This window comes from Entelurus aequoreus, linkage group LG17 (assembly GCF_033978785.1).
Source record: "Entelurus aequoreus isolate RoL-2023_Sb linkage group LG17, RoL_Eaeq_v1.1, whole genome shotgun sequence".
NCBI classification, from domain to species: Eukaryota; Metazoa; Chordata; class Actinopteri; order Syngnathiformes; family Syngnathidae; genus Entelurus; species Entelurus aequoreus.
Genome location: NC_084747.1, coordinates 46,785,969 through 46,811,343, shown reverse-complemented (window position 1 = coordinate 46,811,343; position 25,375 = coordinate 46,785,969). Strand labels below are relative to the sequence as shown.

The following is a 25,375-nucleotide window of genomic DNA, read 5'->3' as shown; positions in this document are numbered from 1 at the left end:
CACGGTAAGACACAACAATTAATTACACACATAGTCTTACACCACACACTCATGTATTTTGGTCACACACTCCATTCTATAGTTTAGTAGTATTGTTTGTTATTATTATATATATATATAGAATATATATAATAAATCATTGTACATACTTCCCCCTGGTGTCTGTTGCCGTCATCTCCCCTTAGTCAAACATAACAAAGTTAAGTGTAAGTTACCCAAGACATGGGTAACTTACACATCTGTGAAGGCGCCATTAATGCTGAAAGGTACATACAGGTTTTGGAGCAACATATGTCGCCATCCAAGCAAGGTTATCATGGACGCCCCTGCTTATTTCAGCAAGACAATGCCAAGCCACGTGTTACATCAACGTGGCTTCATAGTAAAAGAGTGCGGGTACTAGACTGGCCTGCCTGTAGTCCAGACCTGTCTCCCATTGAAAATGTGTGGTGCATTATGAAGCCTAAAATACCACAATAGGACTGTTGAACAACTTAAGCTGTACATCAAGCAAGAATGGGAAAGAATTCCACCTGAGAAGCTTCAAAAATGTGTCTCCTCAGTTCCCAAACGTTTACTGAGTGTTGTTAAAAGGAAAGGCCATGTAACACAGTGGTGAACATGCCCCTGTGCCAACTTTTCTGCAATGTGTTGCTGCCATTAAATTCTAAGTTAATGATTATTGGCAAAAAAAAATTCAGAGTCTCAGTTGGAACATTAAATATCTTGTCTTTGCAGTATATTCAATTGAATATAAGTTGAAAAGGATTTGCACATATTTGTATTCTGTTTTTATTTACTCATTACACAAAGTGCTGATACTGTATGAGCGATCAAGATGGAGTTTTTTTGTTTAAAAAAAAGCAAAAAAAAAATGTTTTGCCTTAGCAGAGCTTCAAAAACGGGACACAAGTCACCTGAATGTGACCAAACTTGTCAAAATAAACACAAAAATACAACATAAAAAGAGAGAAAGTGAAACGGAAACAAAAACATTAATAGATTAAACATTTTAATAAGAACATTTAAGTAAAAAAAAAAAATCTAAGACTCTGAGTAACAATAATGCATTGTGGCAAATATGTCACAGATACACAATAAAAGCAGATTTATATGACAGTTGTGTGTGTGTGTGTGTTTTGTGTGTGTCTACTAGCCTGGCCTTAAGTCAATAAGGAGCAGTTTTTGTTATCCAAAAGTGGGGCTTTGTCAGTCTTTATTACAAATCAAGAATCAGGACCAAGTAACAGTACAACAATCTAATACTGGAAATGCTTACACACACCTCACACATACTGTACACACACACACAGGCATACACACTCACTTATACATACACACACAATCTTTTACACTGTTCTTTATTTAATGCCAGCACCAGTTGGACTACGCGTGGTCGGACCGGGACCAGGCGAGGTTTCCGAGGCGGCGGACAAGACGCGTCGGCCGCCGTGCAACAACAAGATTTGGCTCACTTTCTAAAGCACTACCAGCTACTGTACATTGAACACACCGAGGTGGGTATTTTAAACTTGAAAGGTTTGGGTTTGCCGGAAGGACCAAAAACAACAACAAAAATATGAGAGGAGGTTTGCGGCGCCGAGCTTTGACCTTTTGAACGTGTACACTGCAAAAAGTCAGTGTTCAAAAACAAGGGGTAAAAAATACAAAAATGAGGGGTATTTTATTTGAACTAAGCAAAATTATCTGCCAATAGAACAAGAAAATTCGGCTTGTCGAGACTTTCCAAAACAAGTAAAATTAGCTAACCTCAATGAACCCCAAAAATACCTTAAAGTAAGTATATTCTCACTAATAACAAGTGCACTTTTCTTGGTAGAAAAAATAAAAATGAGATCTTTTTGTTAAATATGTTGAAAAATATTCTTAAATGAAATAAATGCTCGTGCCATTATTTTGACATAATGATATGCATACATCATGATTTTTTTTTTTCATGCTTAAAGTAAGAAATTACTTTTAAAAAGTAGTTTTATACTTGTGAGTGTTGATGACACAGCTTTGCAACAGTTGATATTCTAGTTTCAAGCATGTTTTACTCAATATAGGTTATCAAATCTCAGCAACAAGTTGTAATATCTTACTGAGATCATTTAGGACCAAAACCCTTAAAACAAGTAAAACACTCTAACATCAAATCTGCTTAGTGAGAAGAATGATCTTATCAGACAGAAAATAAGCAAATATCACCCTTATTTGAGGTACCGTATTTCCTTGAATTGGCGCAGGGAATATAGTATTCGCACGTCTAGAATTACTGCCGGGTCAAACTCGTTTCTCAAAATAATTAACGCATGCTTGGCCTTATCGCCGGTTCATTATTGACGCCGGATCAAATTCGTTTCGCAAAATATTAATTTTATTATCGCATGTCTATAATTTTCGCCGGGTCAAACTCGTTTCGCAAAATATTTAGCATATGGCTAGAACTTCCACCGGGTCAAATTCGTTACGTCACGAGTGACGCTTTATCTGTCCTCATTTTCAAAATGGAGGAAGCTGCTTTCAGTAGTTTGCAATAGCACAAAAGAAAAAAGATAAAGAGCTATTCAGTAGGATTTAAGGTCCAAGCTATTGAATACCGGTACAGTATGCTAAAAAGAACAGTAAGCAGCTATGTTTTATTAATATACCGTAGCTGCGTGTGTCAAATACTGTATGAGTCATGAAATGACTCCCGCCTCCTGGTGGTAGAGGGCGCTGCCGCGCTAGTGATCCTTCTTGCGACTTCCGGTACTGCAGAAGAAGTAAACACACGCAGCAAGACATTTTTTTTTTTCCTCTGCCTGAACTTTTAACAAGGAGGATTACATACCGCTATCTAAAATAAAACAGTTTTCTAAACTGGACTTTCAATGGAAGCAGGAGGTAATAATTAAAGGAATATCTCCATCGAAACAGAGACTTTTAAAACGGAAGAAAGAAAATAAGGAAGACTTCTATAAACAAGTTATCGATGCTTTTGGTCAGAAGGAGCTGCAAATGGACTCCATTTATAAGTACAGGTAAGACCATAATAACGGGTTTTTTTATTAAATGTGCTTTTCATGATGGTATGCTTACATCACACTCAAAGCGCACGCCTAAATTTACCGCATTCCTTTTGGTAAACGCCGGAGTGAGAAGAGGTTTTAAAATAATTACCGCATGCACGGCCATCCCGCCGGTTTCCGGTAAACGCCGGAGTGACAGGAGGTTTTAAATTAATTAGCGCCCCTGCGGCTATTCAAGGAAATACGGTATTTCATCTTACTTAGATTGCAGTTTTTGCAGTGTAACAAGCATGAGTTGTATACAGACTAGGGTTGGGTACCAAATTCCGTTGGTTTTATCGGGTAGTGATTTCTGCAAAATCAAACGGATGCCACATTTTGATACCTGTGATGTTACGTCCGGTTGCAAACACTCGGCGAGCAAACAAGCGCTCAAGCAGAGTAGACTCAGTCGACTGCCTAAAGGTAATGTTATGAAGGTAATTATCTTATTTTCTGTCTGATAAGATCATTCTTCCCACTAAGCAGATTTCATGTTAAGAGTGTTTTACTTGTTTTAAGGGTTTTGGTCCTAAATGATGTCAGTAAGATATTACAGCTTGTTGCTGAGATTTGATGACCTACGCTACTGTTCAAAAGTTTGGGGTCACATTGAAATGTCCTTATTTTAGAAGGAAAAGCACTGTACTTTTCAATGAAGATAACTTTAAACTAGTCTTAACTTTAAAGAAATACACTCTATACATTGCTAATGTGGTAAATGACTATTCTAGCTGCAAATGTCTGGTTTTTGGTGCAATATCTACATAGGTGTATAGAGGCCCATTTCCAGAAACTATCACTCCAGTGTTCTAATGGTACAATGTGTTTGCTCATTGGCTCAGAAGGCTAATTGATGATTAGAAAACCCTTGTGCAATCATGTTCACACATCTGAAAACAGTTTAGCTCCTCACAGAAGCTACAAAACTGACCTTCCTTTGAGCAGATTGAGTTTCTGGAGCATCACATTTGTGGGGTCAATTAAATGCTCAAAATGGCCAGAAAAAGAGAACCTTCATCTGAAACTCGACAGTCTGTTCTTGTTCTTAGAAATGAAGGCTATTCCACAAAATTGTTTGGGTGACCTCAAACTTTTGAACGGTAGTGTATATTGAGTAAAACATGCTTGAAACTAGAATATCAACTGTTCCAAAGCTGTGTCATCAACACTCACAAGTATAAAACTGCTTTTTTAAAGTCATCTCTTACTTCAAGCATGAACAAAAAAATCATGATGCCGAGCGCATATCATTATGTCAAGATAATGGCACTAGCATTTACTTCATTTAAGAATATTTTTCCACATATTGAGCAAAAAGGTCTAATTTTTTTTTTCTACCAAGAAAAGTGCACTTGTTATTAGTGAGAATATACTTATTTTAAGGTATTTTTGGGTTCATTGAGGTTAGCTAATGTTACTTGTTTTGGAAAGTCTCGACAGGCCGAATTTTCTTGTTCTATTGGCAGATAATTTTGCTTAGTTCAAATAAAATACCCCTCATTTTTGTATTTTTTTTCTCTTGTTTTTGAACACTGACTTTTTGCAGTGTAGAGAAGCCTTGCAGTGGCACGATGTGAAAGGTTGTGGAGATTTGGAACAGGAAGGACATATGTGAAGAATCCAAAGTGCCTTTTTTTTTTTTTTTTATTGCCCCACGGCATATTCTAAAAATATACAATGTTATTAGGGAGGATTAAATCATTGTATGAGGAGAAAGTAGAGAATCCCACTAATACTAATAACTGTGTGCTTTTGTCGCCTCGAACACAAAGCTAGGACGGTTTTTTTCCCTCCTAAAATATACCCAACTGCTTTATGAGCTACATTGGATTGATTTCTAGCCGTGTTTCATAAACTGAAAGGTGAAGAACATCAAAAATGGGCACTTCAATTTTACTGCATGAGGCCTTGGGGCGGGACACCCCTGATCTAGCTGTCTTTTACTGCACGAGGCCTTGGGGCGGGACACCCCTGATCTAGCTGTCTTTTACTGCACGAGGCCCTGGGGCGGGACACCCCTGATCTAGCTGTCTTTTACTGCACGAGGCCCTGGGGCGGGACACTTCTGATCTAGCTGTCTTTTACTGCATGAGGCCCTGGGGCGGGACACCCCTGATCTAGCTGTCTTTTACTGCACGAGGCCCTGGGGCGGGACACCCCTGATCTAGCTGTCTTTTACTGCACGAGGCCCTGGGGCGGGACACCCCTGATCTAGCTGTCTTTTACTGCATGAGGCCCTGGGGCGGGACACCCCTGATCTAGCTGTCTTTTACTCCACGAGGCCCCGGGGCGGGACACCCCTGATCTAGCTGTCTTTTACTGCACGAGGCCCTGGGGCGGGACACCCCTGATCTAGCTGTCTTTTACTGCACGAGGCCCTGGGGCGGGACACCCCTGATCTAGCTGTCTTTTACTGCATGAGGCCCTGGGGCGGGACACCCCTGATCTAGCTGTCTTTTACTGCACGAGGCCCTGGGGCGGGACACCCCTGATCTAGCTGTCTTTTACTGCACGAGGCCCTGGGGCGGGACACCCCTGATCTAGCTGTCTTTTACTGCACGAGGCCCTGGGGTGGGACACCCCTGATCTAGCTGTCTTTTACTGCATGAGGCCCTGGGGCGGGACACCCCTGATGGTCAGGAAAGTAAAAAGTAATCCCTGCGAGATGATTTGTCAACATCCAAAGAGCGATGTCTGGCCGTACGTCGGGAGTGAACGTCCTTTATCTAAAACTTCAGGGACGGGCATCATAATGGATTTCTGCAGGATTGATTGTTGATTAGTCATGTCTGAGCGGCACTACCGGATCCAACCAGCAGGGACGCTACAAAACACAACCAGCAGAGGCAGTGCCACTAGTACACGCAACTGCCAGATGCACTAATGGACGCAACCAGCAGAGGCAGTGCCACTAGTACACGCAACTGGTAGATGCACTAATGGACGCAACCAGCAGCAGGACTTCACCAGCATAAGTACTTTACCAGCATAAGTACTTTACCAGTATAAGTACTTTACCAGCATAAGTACTTTACTAGCATAAGTACTTTACCAGTAGAAGTACTTTACCAGTAGAAGTACTTCAACAGCATAAGTACTTTACCAGTATAAGTACTTTACCAGTATAAGTACTTTGCCAGCATAAGTACTTTACCAGTATAAGTACTTTACCAGTAGAAGTACTTTACCAGTAGAAGTACTTTACCAGTAGAAGTACTTTACCAGTAGAAGTACTTCAACAGCATAAGTACTTTACCAGTATAAGTACTTTACCAGTATAAGTACTTTGCCAGCATAAGTACTTTGCCAGCATAAGTACTTTACCAGTAGAAGTACTTTACCAGTAGAAGTACTTTACCAGTAGAAGTACTTTACCAGTAGAAGTACTTTACCAGTAGAAGTACTTCAACAGCATAAGTACTTTACCAGTAGAAGTACTTCAACAGCATAAGTACTTTACCAGTATAAGTACTTTACCAATATAAGTACTTTACCAGTATAAGTACTTTGCCAGCATAAGTACTTTACCAGTATAAGTACTTTACCAGTATAAGTACTTTACCAGTAGACGTACTTTACCAGTAGAAGTACTTCAACAGCATAAGTACTTTACCAGTAGAAGTACTTCAACAGCATAAGTACTTTACCAGTATAAGTACTTTACCAATATAAGTACTTTACCAGTATAAGTACTTTACCAGTATAAGTACTTTACCAGTATAAGTACTTTGCCAGTATAAGTACTTTACCAGTATAAGTACTTTACCAGTATAAGTACTTTAACAGCATAAGTACTTTACCAGTAGAAGTACTTCAACAGCATAAGTACTTTACCAGTACAAGTACTTTACCAGTATAAGTACTTTGCCAGCATAAGTACTTTACCAGTATAAGTACTTTACCAGTATAAGTACTTCAACAACATAAGTACTTTACCAGTATAAGTACTTCAACAGCATAAGTACTTTACCAGTATAAGTACTTTACCAGTATAAGTACTCTACCAGTATAAGTACTTTGCCAGCATAAGTACTTTACCAGTATAAGTACTTTACCAGTAAGTACTTTACCAGTATAAGTACTTCAACAACATAAGTACTTTACCAGTAGAAGTACTTTACCAGTAGAAGTACTTTACCAGTATAAGTACTTTACCAGTATAAGTACTTTACCAACATAAGTACTTTACCAGTATAAGTACTTTACCAGTATAAGTACCAGTATAAGTACTTCAACAACAGAAGTATTTTATCAGCATAAGTACTTTACCAGCATGAGTACTTTACCAGTATAAGTACTTTACCAGTATAAGTACTTTACCAGTATAAGTACTAGTATAAGTACTTCAACAACAGAAGTACTTCAACAACAGAAGTACTTCAACAACAGAAGTACTTCAACAACAGAAGTACTTCAACAACAGAAGTACTTTACCAGCAGAAGTACTTTACCAGCAGAAGTACTTCACCAGCAGAAGTACTTTACCAGTAGAAGTACTTTACCAGTAGAAGTACTTTACCAGAAGAAGTACTTCACCAGTAGAAGTACTTCAACAGTAGAAGTACTTTACCATCAGAAGTACTTTACCAGCAGAAGTACTTTACCAGCAGAAGTACTTTACCAGCAGAAGTACTTTACCAGCAGAAGTACTTCACCAGCAGAAGTACTTTACCAGTAGAAGTACTTTACCAGTAAAAGTACTTTACCAGTAAAAGTACTTTACCAGTAGAGGTACTTTACCAGTAGAAGTACTTTACCAGTAGAAGTACTTCAACATTAGAAGTACTTTACCAGTAAAAGTACTTTACCAGTAGAGGTACTTTACCAGTAGAAGTACTTTACCAGTAAAAGTACTTTCCCAGTAGAGGTACTTTACCAGTAGAAGTACTTTACCAATAGAAGTACTTCACCAGCAGAAGTACTTCACCAGTAGAAGTACTTTACCAGCAGAGGCTACGTCCATGAAGGCTTCATTACTCTGCTCAATATGACACTGGTGTCGAAGCAGGAGTTGAGAACATTCCGCCATAGAGTCTACACTGCAAAAACTGAAATCTAAGTAAGATGAAATATCTCCAATAAGGGTGATATTTGCTTATTTTCTGTCTGATAAGATCATTCTTCTCACTAAGCAGATTTTATGTTAGAGTGTTTTACTTGTTTTAAGTGTTTGGGTCGTAAAAGATCTCAGTAAGATATTACAGCTTGTTGCTGAGATTTGATGAGCTATATTGAGTAAAACATGCTTGAAACTAGAATATCAACTGTTGCAAAGCTGTGTCATCAACACTCACAAGTATAAAACTACTTTTTTAAAGTAGTCATTTCTTATTTCAAGCATGAAAAAAAATCATGATTTTGACACGAATGTCTCATAATTAAAACAGATGACAGCCAAATGGACTTTGCTGTTTTATTTTCAATTAAATAATAGAAAATATGCACTAGTATATTAGTGCACTTGTTATTAGTGAGAATATACTTATTTTTGGGTTCATTGAGGTTAGCTAATTTGACTTGTTTTGGAAAGTCTTGACAAGCCGAATGTTCTTGTTCTATTCGCAGACCATTTTGCTAAGTTCAGTGGTTCTTAACCTGGGTTCGATGGAACCCTAGGGGTTCGGTGAGTCGGGCTCAGGGGTTCGGGGGAGGTCAAGATACACCCGACTCATCGTGTAAATACAAACTTCTCCCTATCGGCGTATTATGGATACGGCAACAGCTGACTGGTTTGCAGGTGTGTAATTTGTTGTGAGTTTATGCACTGTGTTGGTTTTGTTGTTTGAACAAGGTGATGTTCATGCACGCTTCATTGTGTGCACCAGTACAAAAACATGGTAACACTTTAGTATGGGGAACATATTCACCATTAATTAGTTGCTTATTAGCATGCAAATTAGTAACATATTGGCTCTTAACTAGTCATTATTAAGTACTTATTAATGCCTTATTCAGCATGTCCTTATTATAACCCTAACCCTCTAACGCTGACCCTAACCCTAACCAAATAACTCTAAATTAAGTCTTTATTACTTAGAATATGTTCCCCTAGTGTCCAAATAACTCTAAATTAAGTCTTTGTTACTTAGAATATGTTCCCCATACTAAAGTGTTACCAAAAACATATAACTTTGTCTTGAATTTGAAAAAAACAACATTTTATTTTCCACTAAAGAAGGGTTCGGTGAATGCGCATATGAAACTGGTGGGGTTCGGTACCTCCAACAAGGTTAAGAACCACTGGCTTAGTTCAATTAAAATACCCCTAATTTTTGTATTTTTTTTCTCTTGTTTCTGAACACTGACTTTTTGCAGTGTACTGTCCCTTTAAGAATAACTGATAAATTCAAATTGTGTCTCATAATTAAAACAGATGACAGCCAAATGGACTTTTGCGGTTTTATTTTCAATAAAATAATAGAAAATACCCACTAATTAAGTAGTTCATTTGTTATTAGTGAAAATATACTTATTTTAAAGGTATTTTTGGGTTCATTGAGGTTAGCTAATTTGACTTGTTTTGGAAAGTCTTGAATAGTCTTGTTCTATTGGCAGATAATTTTGCTTAGTTAAAAAAAAATACCCCTAATTTTTGTATTTTTTTTCTCTTGTTTTTGAACACTGACTTTTTGCAGTGTACTGTGCCTTTAAGAATAACTGATTAATTCAAATTGGGTCTCATAATTAAAACAGATGACAGCCAAATGGACTTTTGCGGTTTTATTTTCAATAAAATAATAGAAAATACGCACTAATATAGTAGTACACTTGTTATTAGTGAGAATATACTTATTTTAAAGGTATTTTTGGGTTCATTGAGGTTAGCTAATTTGACTTGTTTTGGAAAGTCTTGAATAGTCTTGTTCTATTGGCAGATAATTTTGCTTAGTTCAAATAAAATACCCCTCATTTTTGTATTTTTTTTCTCTTGTTTTTTACCACTGACTTTTTGCAGTGTACTGTCCCTTTAAGAATAACTGATTAATTCAAATTGGGTCTCATAATTAAAACAGATGACAGCCAAATGGACTTTTGCGGTTTTATTTTCAATAAAATAATAGAAAATACGCACTAATATAGTAGTACACTTGTTATTAGTGAGAATATACTTATTTTAAGGTATTTTTGGGTTCATTGAGGTTAGCTAATTTTACTTGTTTTGGAAAGTCTTACATAGTCTTGTTCTATTGGCAGATAATTTTGCTTAGTTCAAATAAAATACCCCTAATTTTTGTATTTTTTTTTCTCTTGTTTTTTAACACTGACTTTTTGCAGTGTACTGTCCCTTTAAGAATAACTGATTAATTCAAATTGGGTCTCATAATTAAAACAGATGACAGCCAAATGAACTTTTACGGTTTTATTTTCAATAAAATAATAGAAAATACGCACTAATATAGTAGTACACTTGTTATTAGTGAGAATATACTTATTTTAAAGGTATTTTTGGGTTCATTGAGGTTAGCTAATTTGACTTGTTTTGGAAAGTCTTGAATAGTCTTGTTCTATTGGCAGATAATTTTGCTTAGTTCAAATAAAATACCCCTCATTTTTGTATTTTTTTTCTCTTGTTTTTTACCACTGACTTTTTGCAGTGTACTGTCCCTTTAAGAATAACTGATTAATTCAAATTGGGTCTCATAATTAAAACAGATGACAGCCAAATGGACTTTTGCGGTTTTATTTTCAATAAAATAATAGAAAATACGCACTAATATAGTAGTACACTTGTTATTAGTGAGAATATACTTATTTTAAGGTATTTTTGGGTTCATTGAGGTTAGCTAATTTTACTTGTTTTGGAAAGTCTTAAATAGTCTTGTTCTATTGGCAGATAATTTTGCTTAGTTCAAATAAAATACCCCTAATTTTTGTATTTTTTTTTCTCTTGTTTTTTAACACTGACTTTTTGCAGTGTACTGTCCCTTTAAGAATAACTGATTAATTCAAATTGGGTCTCATAATTAAAACAGATGACAGCCAAATGAACTTTTACGGTTTTATTTTCAATAAAATAATAGAAAATACGCACTAATATAGTAGTACACTTGTTATTAGTGAGAATATACTTATTTTAAAGGTATTTTTGGGTTCACTGAGGTTAGCTAATTTGACTTGTTTTGGAAAGTCTTGAATAGTCTTGTTCTATTGGCAGATAATTTTGCTTAGTTAAAATAAAATACCCCTAATTTTTGTATTTTTTTTCTCTTGTTTTTGAACACTGACTTTTTGCAGTGTACTGTCCCTTTAAGAATAACTGATTAATTCAAATTGGGTCTCATAATTAAAACAGATGACAGCCAAATGGACTTTTACGGTTTTATTTTCAATAAAATAATAGAAAATACGCACTAATATAGTAGTACACTTGTTATTGGTGAGAATATACTTATTTTAAAGGTATTTTTGGGTTCATTGAGGTTAGCTAATTTGACTTGTTTTGGAAAGTCTTGAATAGTCTTGTTCTATTGGCAGATAATTTTGCTTAGTTCAAATAAAATAGCCTAATTTTTTATTTATTTTTTTCTCTTGTTTTTGAACACTGACTTTTTGCAGTGTACTGTCCCTTTAAGAATAACTGATTAATTCAAATTGTGTCTCATAATTAAAACAGATCACAGCCAAATGGACTTTTGCGGTTTTATTTTCAATTAAATAATAGAAAATACGCACTAATATAGTAGTACACTTGTTATTAGTGAGAATATACTTATTTTAAAGGTATTTTTGGGTTCATTGAGGTTAGCTAATTTTACTTGTTTTGGAAAGTCTTGAATAGTCTTGTTCTATTGGCAGATAATTTTGCTTAGTTCAATTAAAATACTCCTAATTTTTGTTGTTTTTTCTCTTGTTTTTTTAACACTGACTTTTTGCAGTGTACTGTCCCTTTAAGAATAACTGATTAATTCAAATTGTGTCTCATAATTAAAACAGATGACAGCCAAATGGACTTTTGCGGTTTTATTTTCAATAAAATAATAGAAAATATGCACTAATATAGTAGTACACTTGTTATTAGTGAGAATATACTTATTTTAAGGTATTTTTGGGTTCATTGAGGTTAGCTAATTTGACTTGTTTTGGAAAGTCTTGAATAGTCTTGTTCTATTGGCAGATAATTTTGCTTAGTTTAAATAAAATAGCCCTAATTTTTGTATTTTTTGTCTCTTGTTTTTAAACACTGACTTTTTGCAGTGTACTGTCCCTTTAAGAATAACTGATTAATTCAAATTGGGTCTCATAATTAAAACAGATGACAGCCAAATGGACTTTTGCGGTTTTATTTTCAATAAAAATTATAGAAAATATGCACTAATATAGTAGTACACTTATTAGTGAGAATATACTCATTTTAAAGGTATTTTTGGGTTCATTGAGGTTAGCTAATTTTACTTGGCTTTACTATTGGCAGATCATTTTGCTTAGTTCAAATAAAATAGCCCTAATTTTTGTATTTTTTGTCTCTTGTTTTTAAACACTGACTTTTTGCAGTGTACTGTCCCTTTAAGAATAACTGATTAATTCAAATTGTGTCTCCTAATTAAAACAGATGACAGCCAAATGGACTTTTGCGGTTTTATTTTCAATTAAATAATAGAAAATACGCACTAATATAGTAGTACACTTGTTATTAGTGAGAATATACTTATTTTAAAGGTATTTTTGGGTTCATTGAGGTTAGCTAATTTTACTTGTTTTGGAAAGTCTTGAATAGTCTTGTTCTATTGGCAGATAATTTTGCTTAGTTCAATTAAAATACTCCTAATTTTTGTTGTTTTTTCTCTTGTTTTTTTAACACTGACTTTTTGCAGTGTACTGTCCCTTTAAGAATAACTGATTAATTCAAATTGTGTCTCATAATTAAAACAGATGACAGCCAAATGGACTTTTGCGGTTTTATTTTCAATAAAATAATAGAAAATATGCACTAATATAGTAGTACACTTGTTATTAGTGAGAATATACTTATTTTAAGGTATTTTTGGGTTCATTGAGGTTAGCTAATTTGACTTGTTTTGGAAAGTCTTGAATAGTCTTGTTCTATTGGCAGATAATTTTGCTTAGTTTAAATAAAATAGCCCTAATTTTTGTATTTTTTGTCTCTTGTTTTTAAACACTGACTTTTTGCAGTGTACTGTCCCTTTAAGAATAACTGATTAATTCAAATTGGGTCTCATAATTAAAACAGATGACAGCCAAATGGACTTTTGCGGTTTTATTTTCAATAAAAATTATAGAAAATATGCACTAATATAGTAGTACACTTATTAGTGAGAATATACTCATTTTAAAGGTATTTTTGGGTTCATTGAGGTTAGCTAATTTTACTTGGCTTTACTATTGGCAGATCATTTTGCTTAGTTCAAATAAAATAGCCCTAATTTTTGTATTTTTTGTCTCTTGTTTTTAAACACTGACTTTTTGCAGTGTACTGTCCCTTTAAGAATAACTGATTAATTCAAATTGTGTCTCCTAATTAAAACAGATGACAGCCAAATGGACTTTTGCGGTTTTATTTTCAATAAAATAATAGAAAATACGCACTTATATAGTAGCACACTTGTTATTAGTGAGAATATACTTATTTTAAGGTATTTTTGGGTTCATTGAGGTTAGCTAATTTGACTTGTTTTGGAAAGTCTTGAATAGTCTTGTTCTATTGGCAGATAATTTTGCTTAGTTCAAATAAAATACCCTTAATTTTTGTATTTTTTTTTCTCTTGTTTTTTAACACTGACTTTTTGCAGTGTACTGTCCCTTTAAGAATAACTGATTAATTCAAATTGTGTCTCATAATTAAAACAGATGACAGCCAAATGGACTTTTGCGGTTTTATTTTCAATAAAATAATAGAAAATACGCACTTATATAGTAGCACACTTGTTATTAGTGAGAATATACTTATTTTAAGGTATTTTTGGGTTCATTGAGGTTAGCTAATTTTACTTGTTTTGGAAAGTCTTGAATAGTCTTGTTCTATTGGCAGATAATTTTGCTTAGTTCAAATAAAATACCCCTCATTTTTGTATTTTTTTTCTCTTGTTTTTTACCACTGACTTTTTGCAGTGTACTGTCCCTTTAAGAATAACCGATTAATTCAAATTGTGTCTCATAATTAAAACAGATGACAGCCAAATGGACTTTTGCAGTTTTATTTTCAATAAAAATTATAGAAAATATGCACTAATATAGTAGTACACTTGTTATTAGTGAGAATATACTTATTTTAAAGGTATTTTTGGGTTCATTGAGGTTAGCTAATTTTACTTGGCTTTACTACTGGCAGATCATTTTGCTTAGTTCAAATAAAATAGCCCTAATTTTTGTATTTCTTGTCTCTTGTTTTTAAACACTGACTTTTTGCAGTGTACTGTCCCTTTAAGAATAACTGATTAATTCATTATTGCTTCGTCAAATGCCCATCCCCCATTTAATGAATGTATTTGTAAGAATCAGGTGATTTTGGTCATCAATGTTGGAGCGTGATGACTTCAAGTGTACGACTTCATCTTTATTTTTTTTTGTAAATGTGTGTGTGTTCCCTCGTACTGTAGGCCCAGACAGTCATGATTTTCACATTGTTTTTTTTTTTGTTTGTTGTTGTTGCTCTTTTGACGTACACTACTGTATATTTACAGGCAGAAAGAAGCTGTCCTAGTTCCATCTTTTCAGGAGGAGCCAGAATTTAAAAAAAAACAAAAACAAAAAAAAAAACTATGCACACAGATGTATTCAGAGATTCACAGGTTTTAGCGATGCACGCTACACTGGCAACAAAAATAATTAAAAGATTCAATTATTTTGGCATTGATGCTTTGGTCACAAAATACCGACACTTTGTTTTTGTTTGTAAGGAAAATTTCCAGTCATTGTACACCCTGACCGCGTGCGTGCCAGTACGGAAAAAACAAAAAAAAGGTAGGTGTGTTGTAGTCCTGTCTTCGCACCTCCCATGCAGTCCCTTTAAGAGGCACAGATTCCTTTATAAATTATGCGACTGGTAATGAGTGGGCAAAAATTGGGGCCGAGGGTTTGGCTTAGTCGAGGGGAGTGTGTCGCCCTCACATCCTCCCCCCTCCCCCCGCCACGCCACGCCACGCCGCCAGCGCGCTCAGCCGTCCCGTCAGCCCTTTTGCGAGCACGTTCTGCAGCACAGTTGCTGCAGAACTTTCCTCTGGCAAAGATTGTTCTTTTTAACGAGCACGCAGAAGCTGCCTTCCGCCCAAGATTCTTCAGTTGCTTTCCACAGACCAGGAAGGAGAGACAGAAGAAGGTCGGAAGAAGAGAAGGGAGGGTAGAGAGGAGGGGGGGGGGGGGGGACACACACAGACGAACAAACAAGCGTGGGATTGGTCAGGAGACAGGAAATGTTTTAACCATCCGATCACAGGTTGATGTTCAGTGATTGAAGGTCCAGCGGAGTGATTGGATCCATGGCGGGGTAGAGGTCGGGGGAAAAAACAAAACAGATCAGAGAGTGGGAGAAAGAGAGAGAGAGAGAGAGAGAGAGAAAAGATGTCACACAGTTAGAAAGATGATAACTTGGTAACATTTGGCATGAAATACTTGCGATTATGAAGAAAGACTGGATTTACACCACATGCTTGAAGTAGAAATCATTCCCATTTGCATACTTGCCAACCTTGAGATCTCCGAATTCGGGAGATGGGGGGGTGGCGGGGTTTGGTGGTAGCAGGGGAGTGTATATTGTAGCGTCCCGGAAGAGTTAGTGCTGCAAGGGGTTCTGGGTATTTGTCCTGTTGTGTTACGGTGCGGATGTTCTCACGAAACGTGTTTGTCATTCTTGTTTGGTGTGGGTTCACAGTGTGGCGCATATTTGTAACAGTGTTAAAGTTGTTTATACGGTCACCCTCAGTGTGACCTGTATGGCTGTCTAATTCTGTCACTTATATCCTTGGTCATTTCACTCAAATGACAATAATTTCACGCTAACGTTAGTTCCTCCTGTTGTTCCCCAGGGCAGCCCCTTAGGTTAAGGCTTGAGATGTCCGATAATGGCTTTTTTGCCGATATTCCGATATTGTTCAACTCTTAATTACCGATTCCGATATCAACCGATACCGATATATACAGTCGTGGAATTAACACATTATTGTGCCTAATTTTGTTGTGATGCCCCGCTGGATGCATTAAACAATGCAACAAGGTTTTCCAAAATAAATCAACTCAAGTTATGGAAAAAAAATGCCAACATGGCACTGCCATATTTATTATTGAAGTCACAAAGTGCATTATTTTTTTTTTAACATGACTCAAAACAGCAGCTTGGAATTTGGGACATGCTCTCCCTGAGAGAGCATGAGGTGGGCGGGATTGGGGGGTGGGGGGTTAGGGGGTTAGATATTGTAGCGTCCCGGAAGAGTTAGTGCTGCAAGGGGTTCTGGGTATTTGTTCTGTTGTGTTTATGTTGTGTTACGGTGCGGATGTTCTCCCGAAATGTGTTTGTCATTCTTGTTTGGTGTGGGTTCACAGTGTGGCGCATATTTGTAACAGTGTTAAAGGCCTACTGAAAGCCACTACTACCGACCACGCAGTCTGATAGTTTATATATCAATGATGAAATCTTAACATTATAACACATGCCAATACGGCCGGGTTAACTTATAAAGTGACATTTTAAATTTGCCGCTAAACTTCCGGTTCGAAACGCCTCTGAGGATGACGTATGCGCGTGACGTAGCCCGGGGAACACGGGTATGCCTTCCACATTGAAGCCAATACGAAAAAGCTCTGTTTTCATTTCATAATTCCACAGTATTCTGGACATCTGTGTTCGTGAATCTGTTGCAATCATGTTCATTGCATTATGGAGAAGGAAGCTGAGCAAGCAAAGAAGAAAGTTGTCGGTGCGAAATGGACGTATTTTTCGAACGTAGTCAGCAACAACAGTACACAGCCGTTGTTCTTTGTTTACATTCCCGGAAGATGCAGTCAAGATGGAAGAACTCGGATAACAGAGACTCTAACCAGGAGGACTTTTGACTTCAATACACAGACGCCTGTAGAGAACTGGGACAACACAGACTCTTACCAGGATTACTTTGATTTGGATGACAAAGACGCAGACGTGCTACTGTGAGTATGCAGCTTTGGCTTCTAAACATTTGATCGCTTGACCGTATGTGCGCAACTTTTTTTTGCGTATGTACGTAACTTTTTTAAAATATATAAGCTTTATGAACCTTGGGTTAGGTGAACGGTCTTTTGGGCTGAGTGATTGTGTGTGTTGATCAGGTGTTTGAATTGTATTGGCGTGTTCTATGGAGCTAGGAGCTAGCAGAGGAGCTAGGAGCTAGCATAACAAACACGCAGGTGTTTTTATGCAGGATTAATTTGTGGCATATTAAATATAAGCCTGGTTGTGTTGTGGCTAATAGAGTATATATAGGTCTTGTGTTTATTTACTGTTGTAGTCATTCCCAGCTGAATATCAGGTCACCCCCGGCTCTCACAGCATCTTCCCTATCTGAATAGCTTCAACTCCCCACTAGTCCTTCACTTGCACTTTACTCATCCACAAATCTTTCATCCTCGCTCAAATTAATGGGGAAATTGTCGCTTTCTCGGTCCGAATCTCTCTCACTTCATGCGGCCATCATTGTAAACAATAGGGAACTTTGCGTATATGTTCAACTGACTACGTCACGCTACTTCCGGTAGGGTCAAGCCTTTTTTTTAATCAGATACCAAAAGTTGCAATCTTTATCGTCGTTGTTCTATACTAAATCCTTTCAGCAAAAATATGGCAATATCGCGAAATGATCAAGTATGACACATAGAATAGATCTGCTATCCCCGTTTAAGTAAAAAAAATTCATTTCAGTAGGCCTTTAAGGCTTGAGATGTCCGATAATGGCTTTTTCGCCGATATCCGATATTCCGATATTGTCCGACTCTTAATTACCGATTCCGATATCAACCGATACCGATACATACAGTCGTGGGATTAACACATTATTATGCCTAATTTTGTTGTGATGCCCCGCTGGATGGATTAAACAATGTAACAAGGTTTTCCAAAATAAATCAACTCAAGTTATGGAAAAAAATGCCAACATGGCACTGCCATATTTATTATTGAAGTCACAAAGTGCATTATTTTTTTTTTAACATGCCTCAAAACAGCAGCTTGAAATTTGGGACATGCTCTCCCTGAGAGAGCATGAGGTGGGCGGGATTGGGGGGTGGGGGGTTAGGGGGTTAGATATTGTAGCGTCACGGAAGAGTTAGTGCTGCAAGGGGTTCTGGGTATTTGTTCTGTTGTGTTTATGTTGTGTTACGGTGCGGATGTTCTCCCGAAATGTGTTTGTCATTCTTGTTTGGTGTGGGTTCACAGTGTGGCGCATATTTGTAACAGTGTTAAAGTTGTTTATATATAAAAAAATAAAAAAAAGTTGTTTATACGGCCACCCTCAGTGTGACCTGTATGGCTGTCTCCTTCTGTCACTTGTATCCCTTGGTCATTTCACTCAAATGACAAGAATTTCACGCTAACGTTAGTTCCTCCTGTTGTTCCCCAGGGCAGCCCCTTAGGTTAAGGCTTGAGATGTCCGATAATGGCTTTTTTGCCGATATTCCGATATTGTCCAACTCTTAATTACCGATTCCGATATCAACCGATACCGATATATACAGTCGTGGAATTAACACATTATTATGCCTAATTTTGTTGTGATGCCCCGCTGGATGCATTAAACAATGTAACAAGGTTTTCCAAAATAAATCAACTCAAGTTATGGAAAAAAAAATGCCAACATGGCACTGCCATATTTATTATTGAAGTCACAAAGTGCATTATTTTTTTGTAACATGCCTCAAAACAGCAGCTTGGTGGGCGGGATTGGGGTGGGGGGGTTAGGAGTTAGCGGGGGGTGTATATTGTAGCGTCCCGGAAGAGTTAGTGCTGCAAGGGGTTCTGGGTATTTGTCCTGTTGTGTTACGGTGCGGATGTTCTCACGAAACGTGTTTGTCATTCTTGTTTGGTGTGGGTTCACAGTGCGGCGCATATTTGTAACAGTGTTAAAGTTGTTTATACGGCCACCCTCAGTGTGACCTGTATGGCTGTTGACCAAGTATGCATTGCATTCACTTATGTGTGTTTAAAAGCCGCATATATTATGTGACTGGGCCGGCACGCTGTTTGTATGGAGGAAAAGCGGACGCGGCGACAGGTTGTAGTGGACGCCCCCAATACTGTTGTCCGGTTGGCAATCGGGAGAAATTCGGGAGAAAGGTTGCCCCGGGAGATTTTCGGGAGGGGCACTGAAATTCGGGAGTCTCCCGGAAAATCGGGAGGGTTGGCAAGTATGCCCATTTGCTACATTTTACACTTCAAACAATAGCTTGTACTTAATAGACACCTGGCACTCTCTGCAGTTAAGTAAATAATAGGGACATAACGGTATCAAATCTCACGGTACGATATTATCACGGTACTAAGGCGATATTATTATTATTGCGATACACAGTACAGGCCATAAGTTTGGACACACCTTCTCATTCAAAGTGTTTTCTTTATTTTCATGACTATTTACATTGTAGATTGTCCCTGAAGGCATCGCAACTATGAATGAACACATGTGGAGTTATGTACTTAACAAAGAAAGGTGAAATAACTGAAAACATGTTTTATATTCTAGTTTCTTCAAAATAGCCACCCTTTGCTCCGACTACTTTTTTTTGCACACTCTTGGCATTCTCTCCATGAGCTTCAAGAGGTAGTCACCTGAAATGGTTTTCACTTCACAGGTGTGCTTGCAGCTCATGGAGAGAATGCCAAGAATGTGCAAAGCAGTCATCAGAGCGAAGGGTGAAACTAGAATTATAAAACATCCATCTTTTTCCACGTATCCGAGGTCGGGTCGCGGGGGCAGCAGCCTAAGCAGGGAAGCCCAGACTTCCCTCTCCCCAGCCAGTTTGTCCAGCTCTTCCCGGGGGATCCCGAAGCGTTCCCAGGCCAGCCGGGAGACATAGTCTACCCGACGTGTCCTGGGTCTACCGGTCGGACGTGCCCTAAACACCTCCCTAGGGAGGCGTTCGGGTGGCATCCTGACCAGATGCCCGAACCACCTCATCTGGCTCCTCTCCATGTGGAGGAGCAGCGGCTTTACTTTGAGCTCCCCCCGGGTGACAGAGCTTCTCACCCTATCTCTAAGGGAGAGCTCCACCACCCGGCGGAGGAAACTCATTTCGGCCGCTTGTACCCGTGATCTTGTCCTTTCAGTCATAACCCAAAGCTCATGACCATAGGTGAGGATGGGAACGTAGATCGACCGGTAAATTGAGAGCTTTGCCTTCCGGCTCAGCTCCTTCTTCACCACAACGGATCGATACAGCGTCCGCTTTACTGAAGACGCCGCACCGATCTCACCATCCACTCTTCCCTCACTCGTGAACAAGACTCCCAGGTACTTGAACTCCTAATAAAAAAGCACATGACATAAAATAAAGTACCAATAAAATGCATAAAAGGGGACCAATGATTAAATTTGTCTTTTGACTTGTAAATGCTACACAATTGGATACTTGTGTTAAACAATGCCAAAGTATCAAATACTAAGGTTTATGCATTTTGGCGGAAGCTTGCACACAGTTTTGGACGACAAGTAGTAATCAAATTGGCAAAAAAAAAAACATAACAGTCATTTTGGGAACTGTTGGGCTCTGTGATAGAGAGCTGGCCCGAAAAGGGTGCAGGGATGGCGGCCAGACTGCTGGCGCGGCTCCATGGAGGTGAGTGTTTAGCACAGACCGCGTAAACATGATTTCCCCAGACAAACGTTCCTTCTCCTCACAATGACAGCATTTCAGTCACATTACATCCTCGTTTAATAGTAGATTCCGTTTTTATTGGCCCATTCCGGGATTCTGTTGACGGGGAAATCATAGGGCCCTAGATAACGTCAAGTCACGGCTAACATTTATTTGTCTGCCCTCAGCTGTGCTGGTCATTCACTTCATATCTAGGATTCTGCTTACTTCTGCAATATCTTGTAGCTGGAAGTAGAGCAGGAAACGGTTGTTGTCACTGACATTTTTGATTGCGTTAATACAGTCGTGGGGGCGAGGGACAGAGGGAAGATCACGGGACTTCCGGGGGTTTGAGGGGAGACCGATCTGGACCGGGCTGGGGAACGCTGGTGTGCTAGATTGGTCTCACGTTTGTCCTCTGAGCTTGGAGAATAAACCACAAAATACCAATTTCTGCCTGGTGATTGAATAAAAACATCAGCTTATGTGCCATAAGAGAATCTGGGAGAGACTAGCAATTTAAATTCCCCATTGGAGGAATGCTGGTCAACGCAACACTTGCCACATCACACTTTCAATATTGCAGATTTTTTGTAATATTTTTGTAATTTCCGTTAAAGGCCTACTGAAATGAAAATGTTGTATTTAAATGGGGATAGCAGATCCATTCTATGTGTCATACTTGATCATTTCGCGATATTGCCATATTTTTGCTGAAAGGATTTAGTATAGAACAACGACGATAAAGTTCGCAACTTTTGTTGGTCGCTGATAAAAAAAAAAGCCTTGCCTATACAGGAAGTAGCGTGACGTCACAGGAGGAAGGACTCCTCACAATTCCCCGTTGTTTACAATGGAGCGAGAGAGATTCGGACCGAGAAAGCGACGATTACCCCATTAATTTGAGCCAGGATGAAAGATTCGTGGATGAGGAACGTGAGAGTGAAGGACTAGAGTGTAGTGCAGGGTGTATCTTGTTTCGCTCTGACCGTAACTTAGGTACAAGCTGGCTCATTGGATTCCACACTTTCTCCTTTTTCTTTTGTGGATCATGGATTTGTATTTTAAACCACCTCGGATACTATATCCTCTTGAGAATGAGAGTCGAGAACGCGAAATGGACATTCACAGTGACTTTTATCTGCACGACAATACATCGGTGAAGCTCTTTAGCTACTGAGCTAACGTGATAGCATCAGGCTCAAATGCAGATAGAAACAAAATTAAAAACAACCCTGACTGGAAGGATAGACAGAAGATCAACAATACTATTAAACCATGAACATGTAAATACACGGTTAATAATTTCCAGCTTGGCGAAGCTTAACAGTTGAAGCTAACTTAGCTATGGAGCTAACGTGATAGCATCAGACTCAAATGCAGATAGAAACAAAATTAAAAACAACCCTGACTGGAAGGATAGACAGAAGATCAACAATACTATTAAACCATGGACATGTAAATACACGGTTAATAATTTCCAGCTTGGCGAAGCTTAACAATTGAAGCTAACTTAGCTATGGAGCTAACGTGATAGCATCAGGCTCAAATGCAGATAGAAAGAAAATTTTAAAAAACCCTGACTGGAAGGATAGACAGAAGATCAACAATACTATTAAACCATGAACATGTAAATACACGGTTAATAATTTCCAGCTTGGCGAAGCTTAACAGTTGAAGCTAACTTAGCTATGGAGCTAACGTGATAGCATCAGACTCAAATGCAGATAGAAACAAAATTAAAAACAACCCTGACTGGAAGGATAGACAGAAGATCAACAATACTATTAAACCATGGACATGTAAATACACGGTTAATAATTTCCAGCTTGGCGAAGCTTAACAATTGAAGCTAACTTAGCTATGGAGCTAACGTGATAGCATCAGGCTCAAATGCAGATAGAAAGAAAATTTTAAAAAACCCTGACTGGAAGGACAGACAGAAGATCAACAATACTATTAAACCATGAACATGTAAATACACGGTTAATAATTTCCAGCTTGGCGAAGCTTAACAATTGAAGCTAACTTAGCTACGGAGCGGCGGCGGGCGTTGTAGCTTTCGACGACACCCCGGCCGCCATCAGAGTCGGCAAGAAACATATATTTCCCCAAAGTTACGTACGTGACATGCACATAGCGACACGCACGTACGGGCAAGTGATCAAATGTTTAGAAGCCAAAGCTGTACTCACGGTAGCGCGTCTGCTATCCAGCTCAAACACAACACAACCTCCTGGTTGTGTTGCTGTAGACCGCCGCTAATACACCGATCGCACCTACAACTTTCTTCTTTGCAGTCTCCATTGTCCATTAAACAAATTGCAAAAGATTCACCAACACAGATGTCCAGAATACTGTGGAATTGTTCGATGAAAACAGAGCAGTTTGTATGGTGACACATTGGGTACGAATACTTCCGTTGCCGTCGTGACGTCACGCGCATACGTCATCATACATAGACGTTTTCAACCGGAAGTTTTGCGGGAAATTTAAAATGTCACTTTATAAGTTAACCCGGCCGTATTGGCATGTGTTGCAATGTTAAGATTTCATCATTGATATATAAACTATCAGACTGCGTGGTCGCTAGTAGTGGCTTTCAGTAGGCCTTTAAAGCATGTACTACAATTTTTTGGCCTTAAATTAAGTATTTTCAAGCATAAAAATGGCTAAATAAACTGAAAATATCAATACTACAGTAGTATTGACCGCACGAGGAGACCAAACCAATCAGAGAGCGCTGTTCAGTATCGTGGCTACTGATTGGGTCAGCCTCCGACAGCATTACTATGTTGAATTAAAAGAGCGTAAAGGTGACTAAAGGGCTCTCTAATGTTGTAAAAATTAGAGATGTCCGATAATGGCTTTTTTGCCGATATCGTCCAACTCTTAATGACCAATTCCGATATCAACCGATACCGATATATACAGTCGTGGAGTTAACACATTAATATGCCTAATTTTGTTGTGATGCCCCACTGGATGCATTAAACAATGTAACAAGTTTTTCCAAGATAAATCAACTCAAGTTATGGAAAAAAAAAATGCTAACATGGCACTGCCATATTTATTATTGAAGTCACAAAGTGCATTCTTTTTTTTTTAACGTGCCTCAAAACAGCAGCTTGAAATTTGGGACGTGCTAGGGTGAGGGTAGCGGGGGGTGTATATTGTAGCGTCCCGGAAGAGTTAGTGCTGCAAGGGGTTCTGGGTATTTGTTCTGTTGTGTTACGGTGCGGATGTTCTCCCGAAATGTGTTTGTCATTCTTGTTTGGTGTGGGTTCACAGTGTGGCGCATATTTGTAACAGTGTTAAAGTTGTTTATACGGGCACACTCAGTGTGACTTGTATGGCTGTTGACCAAGTATGCCTTGCATTCACTTGTGTGTGTGAAAAGCCGTAGATATTATGTGACTGGGCCGGCACGCAAAGGTTTATTGGCGCTCTGTACTTCTCCCCACGTCCGTGTACACAGCGGCGTTTTTAAAAAGTCATAAATTTTACTTTTTGAAACCGATACCGATAATTTCCGGTATTACATTTTAAAGCATTTATCGGCCGATAACATCGGCAGTCCGATATTATCGGACATCCCTATTTCATATCATTTGACAAGGCTGTAAACTGTAAGTAAGTAAGACATATATTAATTATTATTGTTATGACTAAAATAAGTAATATTGCTTAATATTTGAATGGGGCCCCAGGCCCCTCAATGGTGGAAAAGTTGGGGCCCAAGGTCAAACAGGTCAATTTTGAAACCGATACCGATCATTTCCGATATTACATTTTAAAGCATTTATCGGCCATCTCTAGTAAAAACGGATTTAATAGGTTGTTAATGGGTCTAATCAATCAATCAGTCCTTTTATTGTTATTGTCATTTCATGCTCTGGCTATGAAAATATTAGATTTATAATGAATAATTTCCTACTTTGCAAAAATTGTTTTATTGCGATTACGTGCGGAACCAATTAACAGCGATAAACCAGGGACGGCTGTATATGGTAACAGTTGATCACTGTAATTGACTTGAAGTTAATCACCAAATAATTGCCCAGTCCTACACGACCGTATACAGAATGTAGGCAATCAAACGGAATTGGGACTATGTTTAGCTTTGAATAAGAGCAGTGTAAAGCCAGTCTTAGTTTCATCTTAACAACAACAAAAAGGCATAAAAAGCATCATCATGCAGAAAGAAAGACAAGCTGTGCGTCCTCCAAGCAGTACAAACCCACTTGTGTTTTATTCTTACATAGAAGGGAGCCAAAAAGTTTTATTGTACCAATTAGAAATTTGTTACCCTTTTTTTTTTAACCGGAACCAATCTGTACTGCTTGCAGGAAAGGGCACATTAAAGCGTAGACACAGAAAATGTTAGAAACAGAAGTTAATAGTAACAGAAAAGGAATGCAGAATGAGTATACCCTGTGTGAGCACTGTGACTTTGGGAAGAGTCAGTTTGTGCTCAAATTTAAAATAAAATGAGTGAGTGAGTGAGTGAGTGAGTGAGTGAGTGAGTGAGTGAGTGAGTGAGTGAG

At 38.1% G+C, this 25,375-nt stretch overlaps 1 protein-coding gene across 1 annotated transcript in view; it reads right to left on the bottom strand.

The window, feature by feature from the left end:
• Positions 1-10,485: 10,485 nt before the first annotated feature.
• The window catches only part of LOC133631810 (proprotein convertase subtilisin/kexin type 5-like), a 199,221-nt gene continuing 184,331 nt past the window's right edge, over positions 10,486-25,375 (bottom strand). The window contains exon 21 of the mRNA XM_062023971.1: positions 10,486-15,296. Coding sequence (XP_061879955.1) covers positions 15,181-15,296 — 116 coding nt within the window. The 3' untranslated portion in view covers positions 10,486-15,180. The remainder of the gene's footprint in view (positions 15,297-25,375) is intronic.